The sequence below is a fragment of the Tinamus guttatus genome, unplaced genomic scaffold (genome assembly GCF_059628265.1).
Source record: "Tinamus guttatus ecotype Peru unplaced genomic scaffold, ASM5962826v1 Tinamus_guttatus_pri_ptg000048l, whole genome shotgun sequence".
In the NCBI taxonomy this organism is placed as follows: Eukaryota; Metazoa; Chordata; class Aves; order Tinamiformes; family Tinamidae; genus Tinamus; species Tinamus guttatus.
In genome coordinates this window covers 13030464-13049752 of record NW_028288582.1, presented here as the reverse complement: position 1 = coordinate 13049752, position 19289 = coordinate 13030464, and the positions used below count along the sequence as shown (strand labels likewise).

Below are 19289 nucleotides of genomic sequence, written 5' to 3'. Positions count from 1 at the left end.
TCTGTTAAGTAGTGCATTACTGCTTGTAGCTACTGCTTGTTGCAACTTTGGTGGTTTGAATGTCCAAAATTCTTGATAACAGATGCAAGAAGCTCTTGCAACTCCAGAGGAAATCTCTATTCTTATGAAGCAATGTCCTCCAAACCAAGTCATCTGTAAAAGCAGTAAGGAAGCAGCATGTAATACTTACTTTCAATTAGTAACTAATAGGATTTAGATTTTTTAAGAAGTGGAAAGAATATAGTCATTGAGTTAGACCTAAAGTTTAATTGCTGTTTCTCAACAAAGTGTTGAAATAAATTTTGAAAGATGGTATCCTTGTAAAGAAGTTATTCTGTGACCATCTTTGATTCACTAAAACTGGTATTCCAAAGGGAATCAAAAGGTTTTAAAAAAATACCACTAATGCCGTTTTCCTTCACCATTAATTACTCCTTTTTTATTTTTGTAAGTCAAGAGAGTCAATATACTGGTATTCCTAAATCATCCCTCTTGCATTTTGATGAGCTGGTCTGCCATTACTGTTCTCAGTTACAAATTTCAAAGTCTCTTTGGAATACTGATTTCATATTTGCAGTTTTCATCTTTTTTTTTAATTCCATCCTATTTCCCTGAATTGTTTCTCACGACAGTTGCTGTAAAATTTAATATAAAACATTTAGTCACAAAATAGTATTGCTTTTTATGCACATTGTGGAAAGATTATTTTTTCCAATAAAAACTATACCATCTTCCATAAAATCCTAAACATTTTAGGAACTGTGATGCAAAACAAAATTACACAGGGTGAAACAGGTACCAGCACAACAGTGAGATTATATTACATCAAAAAATTTTAATGGTCCCAAATATATACTCAACAACTAAGCATACACTCGGGGGGGGGGGGGGGGGGCAAAGAAAATTATGACACGAAAGTGACCACATCTAGAATTCCACTCAATCTTTAATCAAGAAGGGACAGACAAATCCCCCACCTCCAACAAAAAAAATTTAAAAAATCTGCAGTTTAAAGGGCAAAGGGAACAGATTAAAAAAAAAAAAAAAGAGGAAACTTTATATTCAGCCCTCCCCCGTAGAGGTTTTTAAAACCTGTTGTAGCTTGACTAAAATGTTCAGAATGTACGATTTCCAAGGCAGGTCTCTTTTACACAAAGAAACTGCTGGCATTCTTAACTAGTGAAGAATTATGGCAAAAAATGCCTTTCTTCAGAAGTCTCATACATGGTCCAAGAAAGCAGATTCCAATTGTAGCAACTGACCAGCCAATCCAGAGTTCCACTAACAAAACTCCTGCCCTGTTGGCTTTTTCTTTTTCCATTTCCTTCCCTGAGAAAAGGGCAACATGTGGTCCAAGCTGGAGAGCTCAAAGGCGTTAAGTCTTTCCCCTAAACAAAGTATTTCCCCTTCTTCTGCTCCTTTGAATTGGCACTTGATTGGCAGAAATCCATTTGTTTATGTTGAGCTGTGTCACACACAGTAATTCACAAAAGATTGCTGCTTTGTTGTGGTTTTGTTTTTTGGATAAAATATTCTTCCCCCAACTAGTAATGTTCTTCAGCAGTTGCCATTATGATGATTCAAGCTTTGCTTTCTTTGACAATGGTAAAGTTTCCTCCTTATCTTCATCTTCATCATCCTCTTCATCATCATCAGGATAATCTACGAGCCCCACAAGGCCTCCCTACAAGCAAAGACAGGCACAATTACTATAATTAAGAAAATGTATTGCATATTGCTTTTTCCAAAGCATTTGGAAATGCTTTGGAAACCCTCTGCAGTGGGTAAGAATATTGATATATGAAATTTCAAAAAAAAAGAAAACGGAAAAATCCTTCAGCGTGAATAAAAATGTCATCATTTGGGAGGAGAAAAAAAAAAGGAAACTAAATGAATAAATCCAAAAAGGAGCTTTGCCAATCAAAATCAAGTAGACCTACTAGAGACAGTATTTCCAGACGAAATTAAAAGAAAATTAAAAAACTACCTAGTTTTGCTAGGTATCACTGCAGCTCTATCTATACAAAGACTTCCTTCATCTGGCACGGATGACAGCAGCAGAGGGATCTGACAGCACTTCAGAAACAGGTATAGAATATCCTTCCAATTGAATTTTCAATGAGTACACTTTTAGAACACAATCTCTCATCAAAAACTTAGTTTAAATGTTCAATAATTTAAGCAATTCATGACTGAATTGTGAAGGTTCCAAAATTGAAAATATTTGGCCAAAAAAAAAAAACCAAAAACTTTAGAACATTAAAACTCCCCTGTACTGTAAAAGCCAACAAATTCAAGATTAGGCACCTCTTAAGCCCACAAGGAAGTGCCAGGATTTTTAAAACTTCCCCGCATTACCATGCAATTTACGAAAGTTAACCAGCATTTGACTGCAATGGCTTTGAGGACTGTTTCACTTAATTAGGTATCTGAAAACTGAGATACAAACCTGACATTTCAGAAATAAAAAAACTCACTATGAAAACAGAATCTCTTCTCCCAATTGTCGTAAATGCAAATCTGCAACAATAAAATCACCCTATGTGGCTTTGTGCCTGTTCAAAATTACCTTCGTTGTAATAGCTGCCATCTGAGATGTGCTTTTAGAGACAGATCCCGGAGAGCCAGGAGACCCTGGGGATCCAGGAGACCCTGGGGATCCGGGCAAGTTACTTGCAGATGACTGGCTGGTAAGGTTGGATTTTGTACCACTGGAAAAGGAGAGTTTGAAACTTGGGCTCTGACGACCTGACAGATTAGTTTTCAGAAGAACTTCCTTTTCTTCACTCTCTTTTACTGGGAGGGGAGAAAAAGCAAAAACCAAAGCAATGTTAGTGAGCAAAAACTGAATTAGAAATCAGTTTGTGTGGGGAAATATGCTTAAGACTTACTTATCATGCTACCGCTTGATAAAACAAAAGGTCACAGAATTTTTTCATACTACCATACCACTCTGTCGATGGCATGACCTGAACATTCATATGTAAAATGATGAATTATAAATCCAAATAAAACACAAGAAAACGACTGCCAGCTAAGACTGTCATTTAAATGTTTTAAGAATTAAATGTTATTTTGTTCCACTCCATTTTACAGACAACAAAACAGACTGTACAGTGTCACAAGTTTTGATATTTACGAATTTGAATATCAATGCAAGCAAATCCTTAATTCACTAGGACTAAAAAGAACAAGACGGGTCTTCTGCACAAGTCATATGGTGTCATCATCGCATCACTTACATTTTTTCCTCTCCATGAATTTACTGATAGGGTCCATAATATCTTCATCATTTTTAGTTTTGTCAGAAGGGGGCACCACTGCCTCTCCATCTTCCATATCATCTTCATCCGTGTTAAACCACATTTCCTCCTCATCCTCCAGGGTTCTAGCATCCCTTCGGTACCGGTGGTTCCTCAAAATGGAGCGCATACTGAAAACAATCCATTGAAAAACTTTTGAACCAAGAACTTACTCATGTTAATAAAAAACAGCATTCCCATCTGACATTTACACTGACCTGTTAAAAACACTGTAAAACAATAAAAGTATCAGCATCTATAATATAGTAAATCATTATGAAACACGCAACTTTATGTTTTCAACATAAATGGCTATTCTTTTTAAAGCACTTTCTGAAAGTATCTCTGCAGAACCACATAGCATTGTATCCACCCAACATTTCTGTACATTACTAACAACTTTATTAAATATCACTTTCATTAACATAATTTCTGTGTTTCATTCAGGTGTGGTACAATACTTTGCACAGGTAAATAAAATGCTGTAAAAAGAGCGTAATATGTAAATATGTATGTAAAAACAAAAATTTGTAAAAATAAACTATAGATTAATTTCTCTAATTATACTTCATAAGCCATCAGTATTTGAGGTCCAAAGTTCTTTAAAAAAACCTAACTTACACACAATCCTGGTTTAAAATCCATGTATTAAGAATACAGCTATCTCTTCCTCCCACATCCACTATGTACAGGGGAAGGATGGTGGGGAACAACTTCTGGATCACTTGCATTTGGGTCATGACCAAACAATCAATTTTTTTTGAATTCTTCTGGACTCTGGACAGCAAGTGCCACTTCTTGTTCCCCATCAGATCTCTTTATTATTCCTTTTCCTTTATTATTCCTCTAGCTTCCTTTTCCCTCAGAGAAGTAGCATTATGGTCTGGGAAGAAAGGCATATGGATTGCAAGGTGCAATCCAGAGAAAGAGGAGAGTAGAAGTAGAAAAAAAAACCCTCTTCTGTTTGCTTGCTGTTGATTCAAACAATTCTGAATAAAGACATGAAAACCCTTTTGTAACATTTTTGTAACATTTGTTCTGACTTTACTGAAAATAGTGTTTATCTCAAATTCAGTGTTTTTTATAAAATTCTTGTTATTGGATTAAAGATATGAACATGACAGTCTGAATTTATTCTACTTAAGGAAAGGGTCTTTAACTACTGACTGCAGGAAAAGCAGAAGGTAAAAATTAAGAAACTGCGAAGTAGAAAATAACAACTTTTTTTTTTTAAATAAACCTAATTCTGAATAAATTGGTTACCAGTGCCACCATCTGGATCTATATAACCCACATCCTTCCAAACTGGATTTCAACTAAGTTCTGCTAACAGTACAAAACTACTACTTAAGCAACATTCCTCTGGTACTCTTTTGGCCCGTGCCACCAAAACTGCTGGCCTCTTTCCTGACTGAAGTATTTGTCATTAACATGTGTGAACATTTTTCACATTTTTCTTACTTCCGTTTCTTCACTTACGACCAGACTGTGAGATGGCTTGCATAGCCACTTGGTAACATGCAGGGAAAAAAAAAAAAAAAAAGAAAAAGAAAGCTAGGGCAAATATAAACCTCCTCAAGTCATAGTCTTTTTCATACACTTAGTAGGTAAAACTATACACCACCAATTAGCTTAACTTACACCATTTTTACTTATACTAAACTGAAATTACTCACGAATGTGGCTGGATATTCTAACACATGCACTGATGTTGGAACCACAGGGCTTGGATTTCGCAGCTGTTTCACTGACAAGCTCAGCCGACACAAGCCAAAATGGTAACATGTAACCTGTAACCCACCAGCATCCCAAACTGTACATCTATCAAAAACTCTTACAAGTACTTCAGTACTTTAATCCAAATTTATGATTATATTCCCTATTTCTGCAGATCTTACCATATTCTCCACATTTTAACATATTGCTCAAGAAAACTTGGGGCATGAAATATAATAACCTCGAAGTTTGAAAATTCATCATGTCCTAGCATGGCTAATCAGAATTAGTATTTTTTAAAGTGTTTGCAAAACAATTCAAACTAATAGCATAAGATTAAGATCACGTTAACAACTATAAAGAGAAATATGTTTATTCGCATCTATTTTGTTTGATAGGAGTTATGCACAAAGTAAAATCATTCACCAAAACCAAATGCAAATTACTTTTATACACTTTTATACACCCTACCACTTTGGGGAACTGTGTACTATGTGGAAGAGAACTTCTGCTCTGGCACAACAGAAGGAATGATTTAAGTGCGATAGCACATTATGTTGTGCTCTGTCAGCAAGTGTAACTGTGACAAAAGGTATTGCTGAAAATTTCTTTGCAAATTCTATTCCTCAGTGACTTTAAGCAGAGGTTGGTTATCTAGTATCTGCATGTCTACTCCTATCACTAACTAAAATGAAAAGAAACTTGGCACATGAATTTTTCAAAGAAAAATCCACACAATAATTTATGAAAGAGCAATCTTTCAAATTAATTGGTGGTAATCCAATATTCACCAAATAAGCTTCAGATATTGACAGGCTTCCATCCTCATTACAATAGTGCACAAACGTTGAGGATACTATCACTTGGCATTACTATTGGAGAAGTGGGAAGTGGGTGAACAACATTCTTCAAAATTCAACAATGCTGCAGATGGAAACAGGAGCTGATGTTATTTACACTTCTCACAATCACACAAAAATCCACCAATACTGAAATAGAATTTGAGAGCTGAAATACTAATGAAAGCACGTAAGAGCATTTTACCTGTCAAGTTTTGGATTATCTTGTCTTTCCCTTTGTTGCTCAAATCGTAGTTTCAATCCTTTGAATGTCTGCACATAATCAACATCTTCCAGTGCTTTCCAGTAATTTTCAATCACGTGGGCGGTTAATGATTTTATATCTTCCTGTAGGAAGAAACAACCATAAGGTGATTCATTTAGGTTCAAATGAATGTATTTGTTAATATAATATAAGAAATTTTATCACATTGTAAATGAAATGCTGGATTATTTTAAATATTTCATAGGTGACTATCTGAAAAAAATACTATTAGGCACACAGGTGTAGTTAAAAGCCTAAATCCAGGCATTTTCCATCAGAAATGAGTATCAAGCTTTTCCGCTGTGACCGCACCAGTCAGGCACATTCAAGGTCCTCTAGAAAAAGCTCCCGACTCTTTTGCTGTAGGAAAGGAGCGTGGTGTCTGCCCAAAGGCCCTGCCAGGTAGTAGTGCAGCTCTGCACCTCCCTGGGATGAGGGCTGCTCCTGCACACGGGTTGGCTCCTTTCACACTGCTCAGTCCCTGGAAAGCCTGAAGACTGAACTTGGGAGCTGCCCTCATCTAGGACAAGCAAAGCGACAGGAATCAATGCACAGATTTGTTTTCTCTTCTGGTTGCTTGCTCAAGGGTCACCTCTTATGAATGATAATACATCAAAAACAATAAAAAGACAGATTTTTTATTATTTTTTCTCCTTAAAAATAGAGAAAAAGATAGAAAAGATAGAAATTATTTACAAAGACTCAAAAGTGTTCTGGAAATGCAATCTTGGTATGTGAGTGAAAAAGAGGATGGAAAAATAAAACATGACTTATTTTCAAATTAAAATAAAATGTAACATCACCTCCGTATTCCACAGATTACTGAAAAAACACATCATAAAAGTTACGGCCACCTATATGGACTTTTTTCTGTTTGTTTTTTTTTTTAAGCTCCAAATCCTTTTCTTACCAACTCTTCCAGTAAGATCAGTTTATCTCAGTCTTGATTTACCCTGGGAACTGCAGCTTAAAGGAGGAGGAACTTAACAAAAGATTTCAACAGGTGACAAAACCTTATTTTTCCCCATTCACCTACTCTTCACAACCTGCCCACTACCCTGGCTTACCCTTCTCCATATCAAATTTAGTGTCTGCACAGCACCTTGTTAGGACACCGACGGGGATAACAGTGAGGAACCAGCACTCTGCTGACAACCAAACCAAACCAGTCTCCTTATTTTTACAAGGCTCCCCACAGAGGGAATTTTGTGTACTTCATTAATATATTTAGAAGAGACGGATCTCTTGCCTGTATGTTTCCATATTCTGTAGAACTCAAGTCATTACAGGGCAAAACTAAATTTGAAGATTTCACAGCAGCAGTTTCAAATAACATTCCTATCCTAAGTGGATCATCCAATCTGCATGATGAAACGTGATTAGGATTGCTTTTCAATCTGGGTACTCCGAGTACAGATGCAACATTGAGTATCAATTGAATTTAATTTTCAAATCCTGGTATAGTTTGAACATGAAGAATTACCAGTGATACAATATAAAGTTCATTTAAATACAGTTATCATAAGATCACATCTTTACTGTAACTTAATTTAGGGCACAAACTAAATGTCTGTTTGAATAACAAGTTTAAACAATATAGTAATTAACTTTAGCACTCACCACTCTGATAAATTCAAACATCTCTATTATGGCAGAGTTCATTAGGTTATAACGGGAACCATTATTAAGAAATGCTTTGACCACAGGTTCAAACAAAAAACTTTTCATTATGTAACGGTTGTAGAATTCATCTTTTAGTCCAATAATCTTTCTCTTGAAACGAAGGGCACCTGAAACAGAAATTGTTTTAATAGCTATGCTTTTTAAATGTAAAAGAAAAAAAAATCAGAAATTATTTGGTATTATTCACGGAAACCTGCAATTCTGTAGCAAATACAATGCATTCAGATATTCTCTGTTTCAAAAAGGTCTTGACTATACTGCTTAAGTTTAATTATCCATTTTTTTCAGAAAGAAATCCTCCATTATAATTCTACAAGTAACACAACCTCTGACCACTGATGAAGTAAATACTACTGTTCAACTACATTATTACTAACAGAGGTGTACTGCTCTTTTTATTTGAAAAGATCTATGATAAAGGATTTTCCTTTTCCTCAGTGAGAGACCTAGGAAATTTGCTTATCTGAGTGTGTTCGATTACATTTAATTAAGTACTGCTTGATTAGAATGTGAACTCATTTTAAAATCGGTAAATGGCTTTTTCTTCATACACACAGTAAAGCAAAATCTAGTTTACATCCTTTTAAAGCTTTCTGAAACACCAGAGCACATCCACGTTTGTGAATGCCCATGCGCATACATGAGGCAGAGTATCATCTCTCTAAAGGTAGGTACATTTTGGTTAGCAACTACTGTATACATGAAGCATGATTAGTGATGGACTCCAAACCCAAAATCTTAGATGATTTAGGTAACTTCTATCCAATAAATACCAAAAAGTTATGAGGGTTCTCTTTGGACATTTAATTTTGAGATACCATCTTTTCAATTCATCACCCTACTACAAAAAGAACCTTATGCATTTTAAAAAATCATTTGTAAATCCCAAACTATTTGCTAATTCTAGCTGACCACTGTAAAATGGTAAAAAATTAATCTATAAAATGGAAAAAAACAAGATAGGGTATAATGGTAGAATTTCTGTAATTAGTCAAAATTTGTCAAGAAGTTTTTAACAGTTTTCTTCCAGCAGAATGAAGATATATCAAAATCCATTTTCACACAATCCCAGTTTTATCTTGAGCTTTCAAACTTACACAATGCCAGAAAAGCATGCTTTGAGGCCATGAGAACAAGTACCCTTCGCAGGATATCTTTGTTAATAATGTAGTTCTTTATGTGGTAAGTGTGATGCTCTACGCAGAACGTTAGCAATTCCAGTATTAATGCCAAGAGCTGGGCTGTCTGAAAATCATCTGTAATAAAAACAGAAGAATCCCCACAATTACACATTGAATATGATGTTTAGACACGAGCTTCAAATATGCAAGTGCAGTCCGGCAAACACTTCCAAGCTGTTGTGTATTCGCACAGCTGGCTTAGAAAATATGCGGGAAGGTTAATGTTTGAAGTAGAAATCAAACAAGCCTGTTGGGGACTGAACTTTTTCTAGCATATAGGTATGACAGGAAACCTGCTTAAAATATAGAAACCGTTACACCTGGAAAATGTCTGAAGTGTCTAAATGTTCAGGAAATAAAGCACTTACACTACACAAGCAATCAGGCTTGCTTGACCAAATCTTATTCTGACGCCTGCCTGTCTCTCTCTCTCTATATACATATCTATCATAAAATCTGGCCTCATAAACAGCATCCTGACTATATTTACATCAATAATATGACCCATTATGCTTTTTAAGAAAAGCACTGTACAAGAAGCCAAACGGCTCAGGCTTTTAATAATTCTATGATACAATTTTATCAATATATAAAAATATAACTACATCAATATATACTCTAGTCATCCATTTAAATAGAGAGAAAAAAGGAATATTAAAAATAGGGTATATTTAACCTTTTCAAAAATCCCTTGACAGTTATTCCATTTTAAACATTGACAGTCAACAGCCTCTAAGGTGCCCATACAGAGCAGGATTACCTTTGCTAGGCTTGTCCTCTGTAGTATTGGCCAATAACGGGGCTGTGAGCACGTGCATACAATGTTTGTAGAAGAAACCCAAGAACTCTGTCTTTTCTGTTTTCTAAAGAATTAAGAAGCTTAATATTAGTATTATATATGTAACATACATCACCAAACACTCCAGAAACACAACTGCAGTTTCATTTGAAGGTATTTACTTACATTGGCAGTGGCAAGCATGTTTTCTGGATCAACTAAAGTACGAAGCAAACCCATTAGCAGCACTGCCCCTCCAAGTTCTGGATCCGTGTCACAAATCATGTGTTCTATAATGAGGTTAATGAGTAATATATCCTAACGGGAAAAAGAAAAGAAGCAAAAATCAATTCTATTGGCACTCCCTTGCCCGAAGTCTGAAAATCTTTCCTATAAGGAATGTTGCCTGGTCAAAAATGGTGCTATATTAAATTAAAAAAAAATCCTAATGGAAACAAATTAATTTTGCCTGCCAAAGACAACTTGTACAGCTAGTGGTTCAACAGTAAGGAAGCAAGCAGTCACCCAAGAATCTTTCAAAACAACTGAAAACGGTTCTTAAATTAAGAATCTTCAATTAGACTTTAGTCTGAACTGAAAATCGAAAATATACATTGAACAGAGGGTGATACTTAACCATCTCATAAGTGACCTAGTTTGTGGAAAACTTTTAATACTACAGAAATTTCAATCAGGATCTTCCTTTGAATACACGGCAAAGTCTTATTTCTACAGATGTGCAGCAGCAAACTTTACAGGTCTGAATAATGCCATTGGTTTTAATGAGGTTATCCTCACATAAGAATTCTTATTTTCTACCTATACATGTTGGACTAGTAATAAATAAAAACAGTAAATAGTATTTGCATTTAGGAATATCTACATGTTTGCTATCACTTTCTACATATGTGATCAACAGACGAAACACAGTAGGTTCAGTAAATTAGAAACATATCCCTGCTAAGATCAAAATGTGTATTGTGTATCATATTTTAAGGAGTCAATCATTGAAAAACCTTTCGTTTTGGTTTCTTACAACTAGAAAGTAGATTAGAACTTTTAAGATGGATGCTATTTTTAAGGCTGTTAAACATATACATTTTATTACTAAGATACTAATATATTAGATCAAACAAAACTCAGCTATTCTGAAAACTAACCAAAATATCCACAGACCTAATAAACTAGAACACTTTTCCACGTCAGTGCATTTTTTTTTAAATGCATGTTTTCTAGAAATAAAGGTGAAAGACACCCACACAAAGTTATATACTCCTTTTTTAACGTTTTGTCATTTTACTCAAGGTTGAATTATAATTCTACTTCCAAAAAACTGCAGTTCTGAACATGATTATAGTCATATTTTTACTCCTGCATGATAAGGTAAGCCTTATTTCAGTTATCACAAGACAAAACTGTTTTCACAATATTGTTTATTGCCATAGTAGATACTAAAAACACTCCCAAATAATACATTTAAAAAATCTAAACCGACACTTCTAATATAAAACTTCAAATATAGCACAGGAAAATGAGATTTATTCTCCACTAATACAATGGTAAATATGAAATAGTAACTGAGTAAAACAACACTAACACATTATCTGGAGACGTTCTACTTACATCATCATTTTGCTGTGCTTCCTGCATGACAAACTCTCGTACCATAGATGGGTTGTATTCAACCAAATATGAGAATATGTCAGTGGCTGCACTTCGTACTTGTGCATCATCCATACCCTGAAAAAAACACTCATGCTTACTTACAATAAAAATCTTTAAAATGAATGAAAAAGAGAACTCATACACTTCTGAATTACTATTTACACGTCATATGTAAATGTTACTAAAACAAGTTAAAACAAGTTTTATAGTTTCCCTTGGGTCTGTTTCCCTATTTTCTTAGTCAACAGTATACCAAGCAGTACATAAAGATGGGAAATTTTAAAATAAATGAATTTAAAACCACATGACTGAAGTTTGGCTTATTTTTAAAACCATTTTCTGGAGAAAAATAAAATTATTACGACAAACAAAAGTGAGCTGACTTACCAGTATTACTTCTAGTGCTGGCAGGATGCCCATATTTGACAAAGTTTTGAAAAATGCATCTCGGTTTTGAGGTTGCAATGTTTGAGAGAATGCACAAAACTCTTTAAGAAAATTTACCTGAAATACAAGATTAACATATCAGTTAGTAATGAAAAATGGGATGCAAGTATCGCTTTGTCCCTTCTATGTGTATTTTACAGATTTCTTACCAATTCCTGTCTTTTCTCCTCATCCGTGGCTTCATCTGTTAGCTGTGCAAACAAGTCTGTCAGAAATTTTTCATCTTCCTACAAAGGCAAAACAATACCATTTGTTTATTTGACAATACCAAAAGGCATCCAAGTATAATACAAAGTTCTTCTAAACCATGCCTCCTGCAATTGAGAGAACACTATTGTGTACTGCATATAGTCATATAAGGATCAACCATCTAATTCCATTTTCAAGCACATTAATACAAATCTTGCCTTGGAGCTTTTACCATGATCAGCTGGTTCCCCTCCTTGGCCCTTCCCTCCCTGCTCAAGTTTCATTCTTAGCTATGATTTATCTTGTATGATCTTTTGGTTGCCCTCTTTCTATTGCCATCCTCATCTTCTCGCCTACGCCGCTTTCTTTAACTCCTTTCCCCTCATCACATGTCCTTGCCCCTCAATCACGCTACAAAACCTTTGCTCCAAGCCTTTCAGCATTATGAGAAACACGTTCTTGCAATGCAGCCCTGTCCACGTATGTTCATCCCTGTAATGTTATGAGAGCATAGCAACAGGAAGAAAACACAAGCACTGTGACAGGAGTGATGAGGTGAGATTTCATCTCCCCCTCTTGTGAATAGGGTGGCTCTGGAAACCACATTAAAATAACCGTTCCTACAAGCTGCAGTGCTCATTGAGCCTTCTGGCTGGCAGCAATTAAAAAACACTTATTTTTCTTGCTGCTGTAGCTTAGCAAAACCACAAACAGTGGCCAAAACATCACAGATATGTATCAACAGACCTGAACAAAAAGCAGTACTTACCCTCTCCTAATCTTTACTATCCTACATTACATAGCTACATTAAAAAACAGAAGCAAAGCCCTCCCCATCCTCTCCCAATACCAGATAGTACTTGACAGCATTTGCTTTAAAAATACCTGTATGCCAAAGATGAAGAGTTTTTTCAAAAAGGTGCCAGAATGTCAGGCTGCAAGGCACTTCCTGTGAAGGTGCTAACACCACAAGCAGCATCCCCTCATCCAAAATCCCAGTAATACCCCATGCTGCCCTGCTTGTGTTTGCAGCAACACCCAATACAGCTACACCCAAACATTCTGATATTTTCTTACACTTTGATTTTAGGACACTCAAGCTGCAAAGAAAGATTATAAGGATATACGACTACTTGGTATCCAGTTGTTAATATGGTCTAGTAAGTTTTCAATTCTAATGTTTAGCTCATTAGACATTACAGGTAACATAAATACCGGAGAGATACTGACATACTTGTTTACTCAAATAAAACATTATAGACGACAACCTCTAAAAACAAAAACAGTTCCTTTGAAGAACATGCAAGTTACCTTCCCTGATTAACAGTATATTTAAAACAGACTAAAATGCTTCATGTTCTATCCAGATAAATCCAGGAAAAAGAGCAATGAAAGTCATCTGATCTAACAAACCTAGAGAAAAACCACATGCCTGTTTCCCTTTGGCAGTGTGACTCGTTACTCTGTGGAAGTTTTCACCTCTAATATAAGGCCTGAACCTAAGTTGCAGCCAGTACCCCAGAAACATCTCAGAATGGTCATGGTGAAAAACAGCGCAAGGCTGAGCACAACCGTGACTAGGGTCCTACTGCAATACAAGGAACACAGGATTTCCCTAGGTTATCAACAACAAAAACAAATCAACAACCACCACAAAAGAAAAACAAACAAAAACAACCTTTTTTTTTTTTAAGTTAAAATGTGGAATTTCTCTCCATGAGGAGAGAAAAGGAAGCAAAAAAAAAAAAAAAAAGCGCCACCCCTAGAACCTCTGTGCACAACATTCGCTGCTGGTGATCTGTGGGACTCATTTATGTCCTGCTGGAGGCCCCAGGGACAAAGGTGGCCTGGGAAGGGGCAGTTTGCAGGGTAACACTGTGCAGTGCAGCGGGGCAGTGCCCGCCTGGCAGGGCCGGCTGCCCGCAGCACAGGCCGAGCTGCTCCTGCTGCCGCTCTGCCGCCAGCGGCCGGCGCTGCTGCAGGGGACTCATTCCACCACCACTAACATTACCTGATGAAGAACTCGATGCTGACACTTAACGTTTCATGGAGAATTTGCCAAAGTTGTGCATGTAACAGTTTTTCAACACTTCAAGCGTGTAACGTAATATGGCATTTTACATAATTTTTCTAAATATAATACCGAAAGGTTTTCCACACCATTACCATCTCTTCCCCCAAATTCTTGTAAATATATTGTAACTCAAATTATCAGTATTTTCTGACATCTCTCACCCTCAACACAAGTCTGATCTCACTTAAAATCAGTAGAGCAACCAACTGATCCAAAATACCCCACAGCAGAAATTCCTTCCATGGAAAATAAGCAATAAATGGCAGTTATTTCAAGAAAATAAAAGCAACACGGAAATTTAAGTCCCCTATTCCTAATTTAGCCCTGAACTATGTTTCAAGTGAGGCTTGTTCCAGAGGCTTAGCAAAAAGCAGACTGGTTGTTATTGATGTAAAAAGGTTTCTCTCATCTACAGAAAGCCTGGGAATGCAATGAAAATGCTAACTACAATAATGTATGTATGTATCTGTACATAGAAGGCTGTAAAATTACTGACAAGATACTCTAGTTAAAGATACGTTCTTGAGCTACACTCTCAGAATCTAAACAAATGCACAAGAGAGCAGAGTTCATGTATTTTGGAAGTTACTGAACACTGAAAATCAGAATTACACAAAGGTAAATGTACTCTGGTTTTTGTTTCGATTTTGTTTTCTTTTTGCATCTTGGAAAATTTTGAGAAGATCTATGCCTGTGAAACAGATACAGAGTAAATAATTCTCTGTAATATCTGGCCTCTCAATGCAGACAGGTGTCCATATCCATTTGGATATACTCCAGAAGCTCTGAAGGTCACAAATGTCTTCCAAGAAAAAATAAAACTGCTAAAGACAACTTACAGAATCATCTCCGAATTAAGTTATATGTTTTCTCCATGCTAGAAATGATTAAACATCCAATGCCAAAACTATGCATAGGCCAAACACTAAGTATATTAATTTACGCTTCTGCAAGCTCTAAGTAGATGCTTCTATGCTTTGAACATCTTTCAAAGTTGACGAAGCTGGAATCAAGCCAGGCTCGCCTCTCACTCAATCATTTCTGTGTTTAAAAACAAGAAAACCCACAGACAAAGCAGGATTCTGAAACTGTGATTCAACTTTCAAAGCAACTCCTCCTCCTTCCAAAAGGCACCTAAAAGCGCTCTTCAAAAGTAGGTCATTTTCCATTCAACACTGTGACTTTCAGCCATCAGACACTGCACACATATGATTGTACATAAATGAAAAAAACCCTCAAAAATGTCCAAGAAACTCAATGAAAACTAAATGGAAAAAGAGAATAGTTTCGATCCTGCTTTCTATCTGCATGTTCATTTTAGGCTATCATTTTTGGATATTTCAGCCCAGAAAGTGAATTTTTTATAAAATGCTACCAGCAAATGCAGAACTATAGTTTCAAACGTGCATTCCTTCCCACAACCACAATAAAAGATCTCATGTTTTAAAAGGCTTTGATCTCCCTTTATCTCAGACTGTCTTCCTACACATGCCTTTCATTCACTATCAATGAACTGTTTCCACTTCAGACAACATACTGAAATAGCAGCAGCACTTCAAAATCACTTTTGACAATGAAGAAATTAATTCAGAAACCATCAGCATGCAACACTTGTAAACTTCTTTCATCAAGCACTTTCCCATGGAACGTGTTCTTCTACACTTCACGGTAAATTATGCGGTCAAATAATTCTCAAAATAGAGTTATTCCTAAGCCAGCTACTGCTATGAAACAGCTCACCTATGGAGGCATCCTAATACTCCTCCATCTGGGCAGAACTCTTTACGTGCACTGACATAGCTCTTACTCAAAAACCCCTAAGGATAGATAATTCATATTTATTTTCTGGGAACTTTGTTAAGAGTAAGCAACTATCTGTAAAATACAATTCCATATTTAAAATGAGGAATAGCATACTTTTACACCTATATCTAGTAAAATGTATGTGTGTAACCAAGTGCCCACAAACTTCAGTTATTAGAAGGGGAGACAGGAACTATGAGTAAAACAAATTCTGTATTTTAAAAAATCTGATTTACAAGTACAGTAATGCCATGTTATCCTTGTTCCACTAAGCATTAATTATTTAAATATGTATTTCCTCTTCCCTTTCCACTGTCCAGTTTCCTGAAAACACAAGATAACAAGCTCTGCAGTAATCCTAACAATCTGTATTCTAGAAGTTATGAACACCACAGGATCTTGCTGTCAAAAAGAACACGCCAATGAGAAAGGGGGTAGAGAATGGAAGGAAACAGTGTTTGCTCACTCTATGGCGCAGTTTTGCAAGTTTTTTTTTTTTTTTAAAGAACTAGTTTGTAATACAAAGGGAAAAAAACTGGTGGCCTCCAGTGTGAACATTAGTATGTATTTTTTAAATTGCAAAAGAGCGTCATATAAAGTAAGAAACACTACTTACCTGTCCCACCCCCACTCTCAAGCTTGGCGAGCTCCGTGTCTCAGCAAGGCTCCTGGGTGGCTATCACATCCCAAGGCTACAATGGGCTGGACCCCAAGCTCTGAGAGCACATTAGGAAGGGCTGAAATTGGAAAAAAATGTCATATATCTATTTCTTTGCACCTGCTGTACAACCTGATCATAAAACCTGGAAGTGAGCAAGTTTCTACAGTAGTTACTGGAAATGATGCTATCCTAGATTTATTATACAGAGCATAGTGAGCACTTGATGAACATGACAGACCTTATCACAAATAAACTCAACTCCACAGAAAGGCAAGCAGTTTTAGCATGTTAAGAAAAAAATATGGGAAATCTAAACTTAATGAAGAGGGATGAACATGGTTTATAAATCAAAAGTGACCCACTCTCCACTTTTGCTTTTATCCCAGAATAGGCAAAAGATACTTGTCCACTGAACAAAAAGCAAAATCAGGGAAGTGGGTATCTTCTTGGCCTACGCATTTTTTTTCTTTTTTTCCAAAGGTCCAACATCTCTCCTAACAACCTTTTTGAAAGCCAAAATGCCAAGAACCAGTACATCCTTCAATTCCTCAGTCTTGCCTCCATGCTGAAGGTTGTCCAAGTTACCGAATTGAATAGTTCTAATTGAAAAACTGACTTTACATGGAATTATCTGGACAGAAAGTGGCTTAAATAGAACACACTGTAGTTTCAGCTCAACTCAACCAGTCTGTCACAAAGCAGAGGGCACAAGCAGCACAGCCCAACCAGGGAACCATTAACAACCATTCTCGTACAGATTTCCAATCACTTTTCTCTACACACATTTGGGCTATTGCAGGGTTTCACTTTAATCTGATACAAGGATTCCTCCAGAGCTCATCTTTTTATCAAAACATATTTTCTTCTCTTACTCCTCAGGGTCAGAGTCATACAAGAAAACAGAATTGCAGGCACGAGAGTTGCGGGATACCAGCCGCTCACAGGGAACTGTTTACCCTAACCTTTCTGTGATGATTTACTAAAACTCTCCTATTGTAGCCCACCTGGTCTGGGAGAGAGAACTTGAAGTCATCCACACAAGCACAGGTGCCTATATTGCACATTCACTGCAGAAAACAAAGGACTCAAGACATATGTGTGGCTCCCAATAAATTACCATGAAGCATCCCAGAAACCTTGCAGTTAATAATTACTCAAAAAAGAAGCAGTTTTGCACATACACTGGTAAGATTAGTCAAAAAGCTGGATCTGGTAAGGTTAAAAGTAATGAATGCCAGGAACTCCCCTGCCTGGAGTGTAGTTAGAGTTAATTTTAAACCTTTCATGACCTAAGTCCAAAGAAAGTACTGTGATACTACCAGCTAAAAAGTGAATGTCAAACCACAGGGAAGGAAGAACTACATTAAGAACTAGTCATAACAGTGAACTCAAATAAAGCAGTCTTTCTACTTTGATCTCAGAATATTATTTATTCTACATAAAGAAATGAGAAGAACATTATCATATATTTTATTTATGGATAGCAGGAATGGGGTGAGAAAAGAAGGGGTAGAATGTGACTTTAGAGGGTAGAAATATAGACAACTGCAATCTGAAACACTTCTGTATAAATAAATGAGTAAACTCCAGATTAGTTTAAATCTTTGCTTTGAACTACACTATGAGAATTGGAAAAATAAACAAATTTATCAAGCCTTTTAATCTCATAAACACAATGAGCATATGATTTGCCAGATCCAACTTTAATTCCCTCAAAAACAAGAACTGATCGTATTTCCCAACAGGATCTTATTTACAAACTCACATGAAAGGTCTAGGAGTACAGCACAGTCTCACTTGTGTTCTACAAAGCACTTCAACAATCTGAAATATTTACCTTACTTTAAAACCTAGCCAGTGCTACCTATCCTGGCTCCATTACCCACAAACTATACCTTATTCCCCCCAAATCAGAGCCATTAGCAGCAGAAGAAAAGGTTCAGAGATGTAGAATCACTGAAGCTCTGAGGCTTCAGTTCATCTGTAAACTGCAACTAAGGAGTTTGCAACTGTACTAAGCAGTGATATTTTCACCCACCTTACCCTATGTGTAGAAATCTAACACAGTTTATAAGGGATAAAGAACAAATGAAAGCTAATCAGCCACTAGTTCTTTATCAAATTACCTCTTGGTTGCTGGCAAATACTTTCTTGACGAGTTTGCAGTGCCAGGTCTTCCTCCTCAATTTCCCTCCCAAAGCTCCCCAAGATCTCTCTCAATATCAAATACTGACACCAGCATTACTGTATAGCTCTTCCCTCTGCCTCTTGAGACAACACCTACTACACCCTCAACTCTACTTGAATCAACACTTGGCTAAGAGGCCAAGATGCTTTAGAGAGACTCATCTGGATACGCAAATTGAGATACTGTTCTTGAGTGTTTTTCAGCCCTCTCCCAAAGTCAGGTTTGCGAGGCTTCTCAGACTGTTACTTCATGATGATTACAGCCTTCTGCTTAGGATATACATGCTGTGATCTTGTTTATCAAGGTTATGGTTATCGAGGTTATCATCAGTTATAAAGAATCTAGTATAAAATCTGGAATTCATTTATGATCATCAATTTAACAGTTCAGTGCTCAAACTTCTTATTTCTTTTTTATATATTACTTCTATAAAGCCTGAAGTCATCTTGAAGTGAAAGCTCCAAGGAAGTAATCCAGTCTTTCCAAGAAACATTATCC

General features: G+C 36.3%; 1 protein-coding gene across 2 annotated transcripts in view; it reads right to left on the bottom strand.

Moving 5' to 3' along the window:
• Positions 1–815: 815 nt before the first annotated feature.
• PPP4R3A (protein phosphatase 4 regulatory subunit 3A) overlaps positions 816–19289 on the bottom strand; it is a 38285-nt gene continuing 19811 nt past the window's right edge. For both annotated transcript variants that reach the window (XM_010215739.2, XM_088539730.1), the window contains 11 exons: positions 12026–12103; positions 11817–11933; positions 11388–11504; positions 9951–10082; positions 9747–9849; positions 8903–9061; positions 7743–7912; positions 6063–6205; positions 3243–3433; positions 2570–2796; positions 816–1684 (listed from right to left, as the gene is read on the bottom strand). In XM_010215739.2, the coding sequence (XP_010214041.2) occupies positions 1571–1684; positions 2570–2796; positions 3243–3433; positions 6063–6205; positions 7743–7912; positions 8903–9061; positions 9747–9849; positions 9951–10082; positions 11388–11504; positions 11817–11933; positions 12026–12103 (1551 nt within the window). In that variant the 3' untranslated portion in view covers positions 816–1570. The remainder of the gene's footprint in view (positions 1685–2569; positions 2797–3242; positions 3434–6062; positions 6206–7742; positions 7913–8902; positions 9062–9746; positions 9850–9950; positions 10083–11387; positions 11505–11816; positions 11934–12025; positions 12104–19289) is intronic.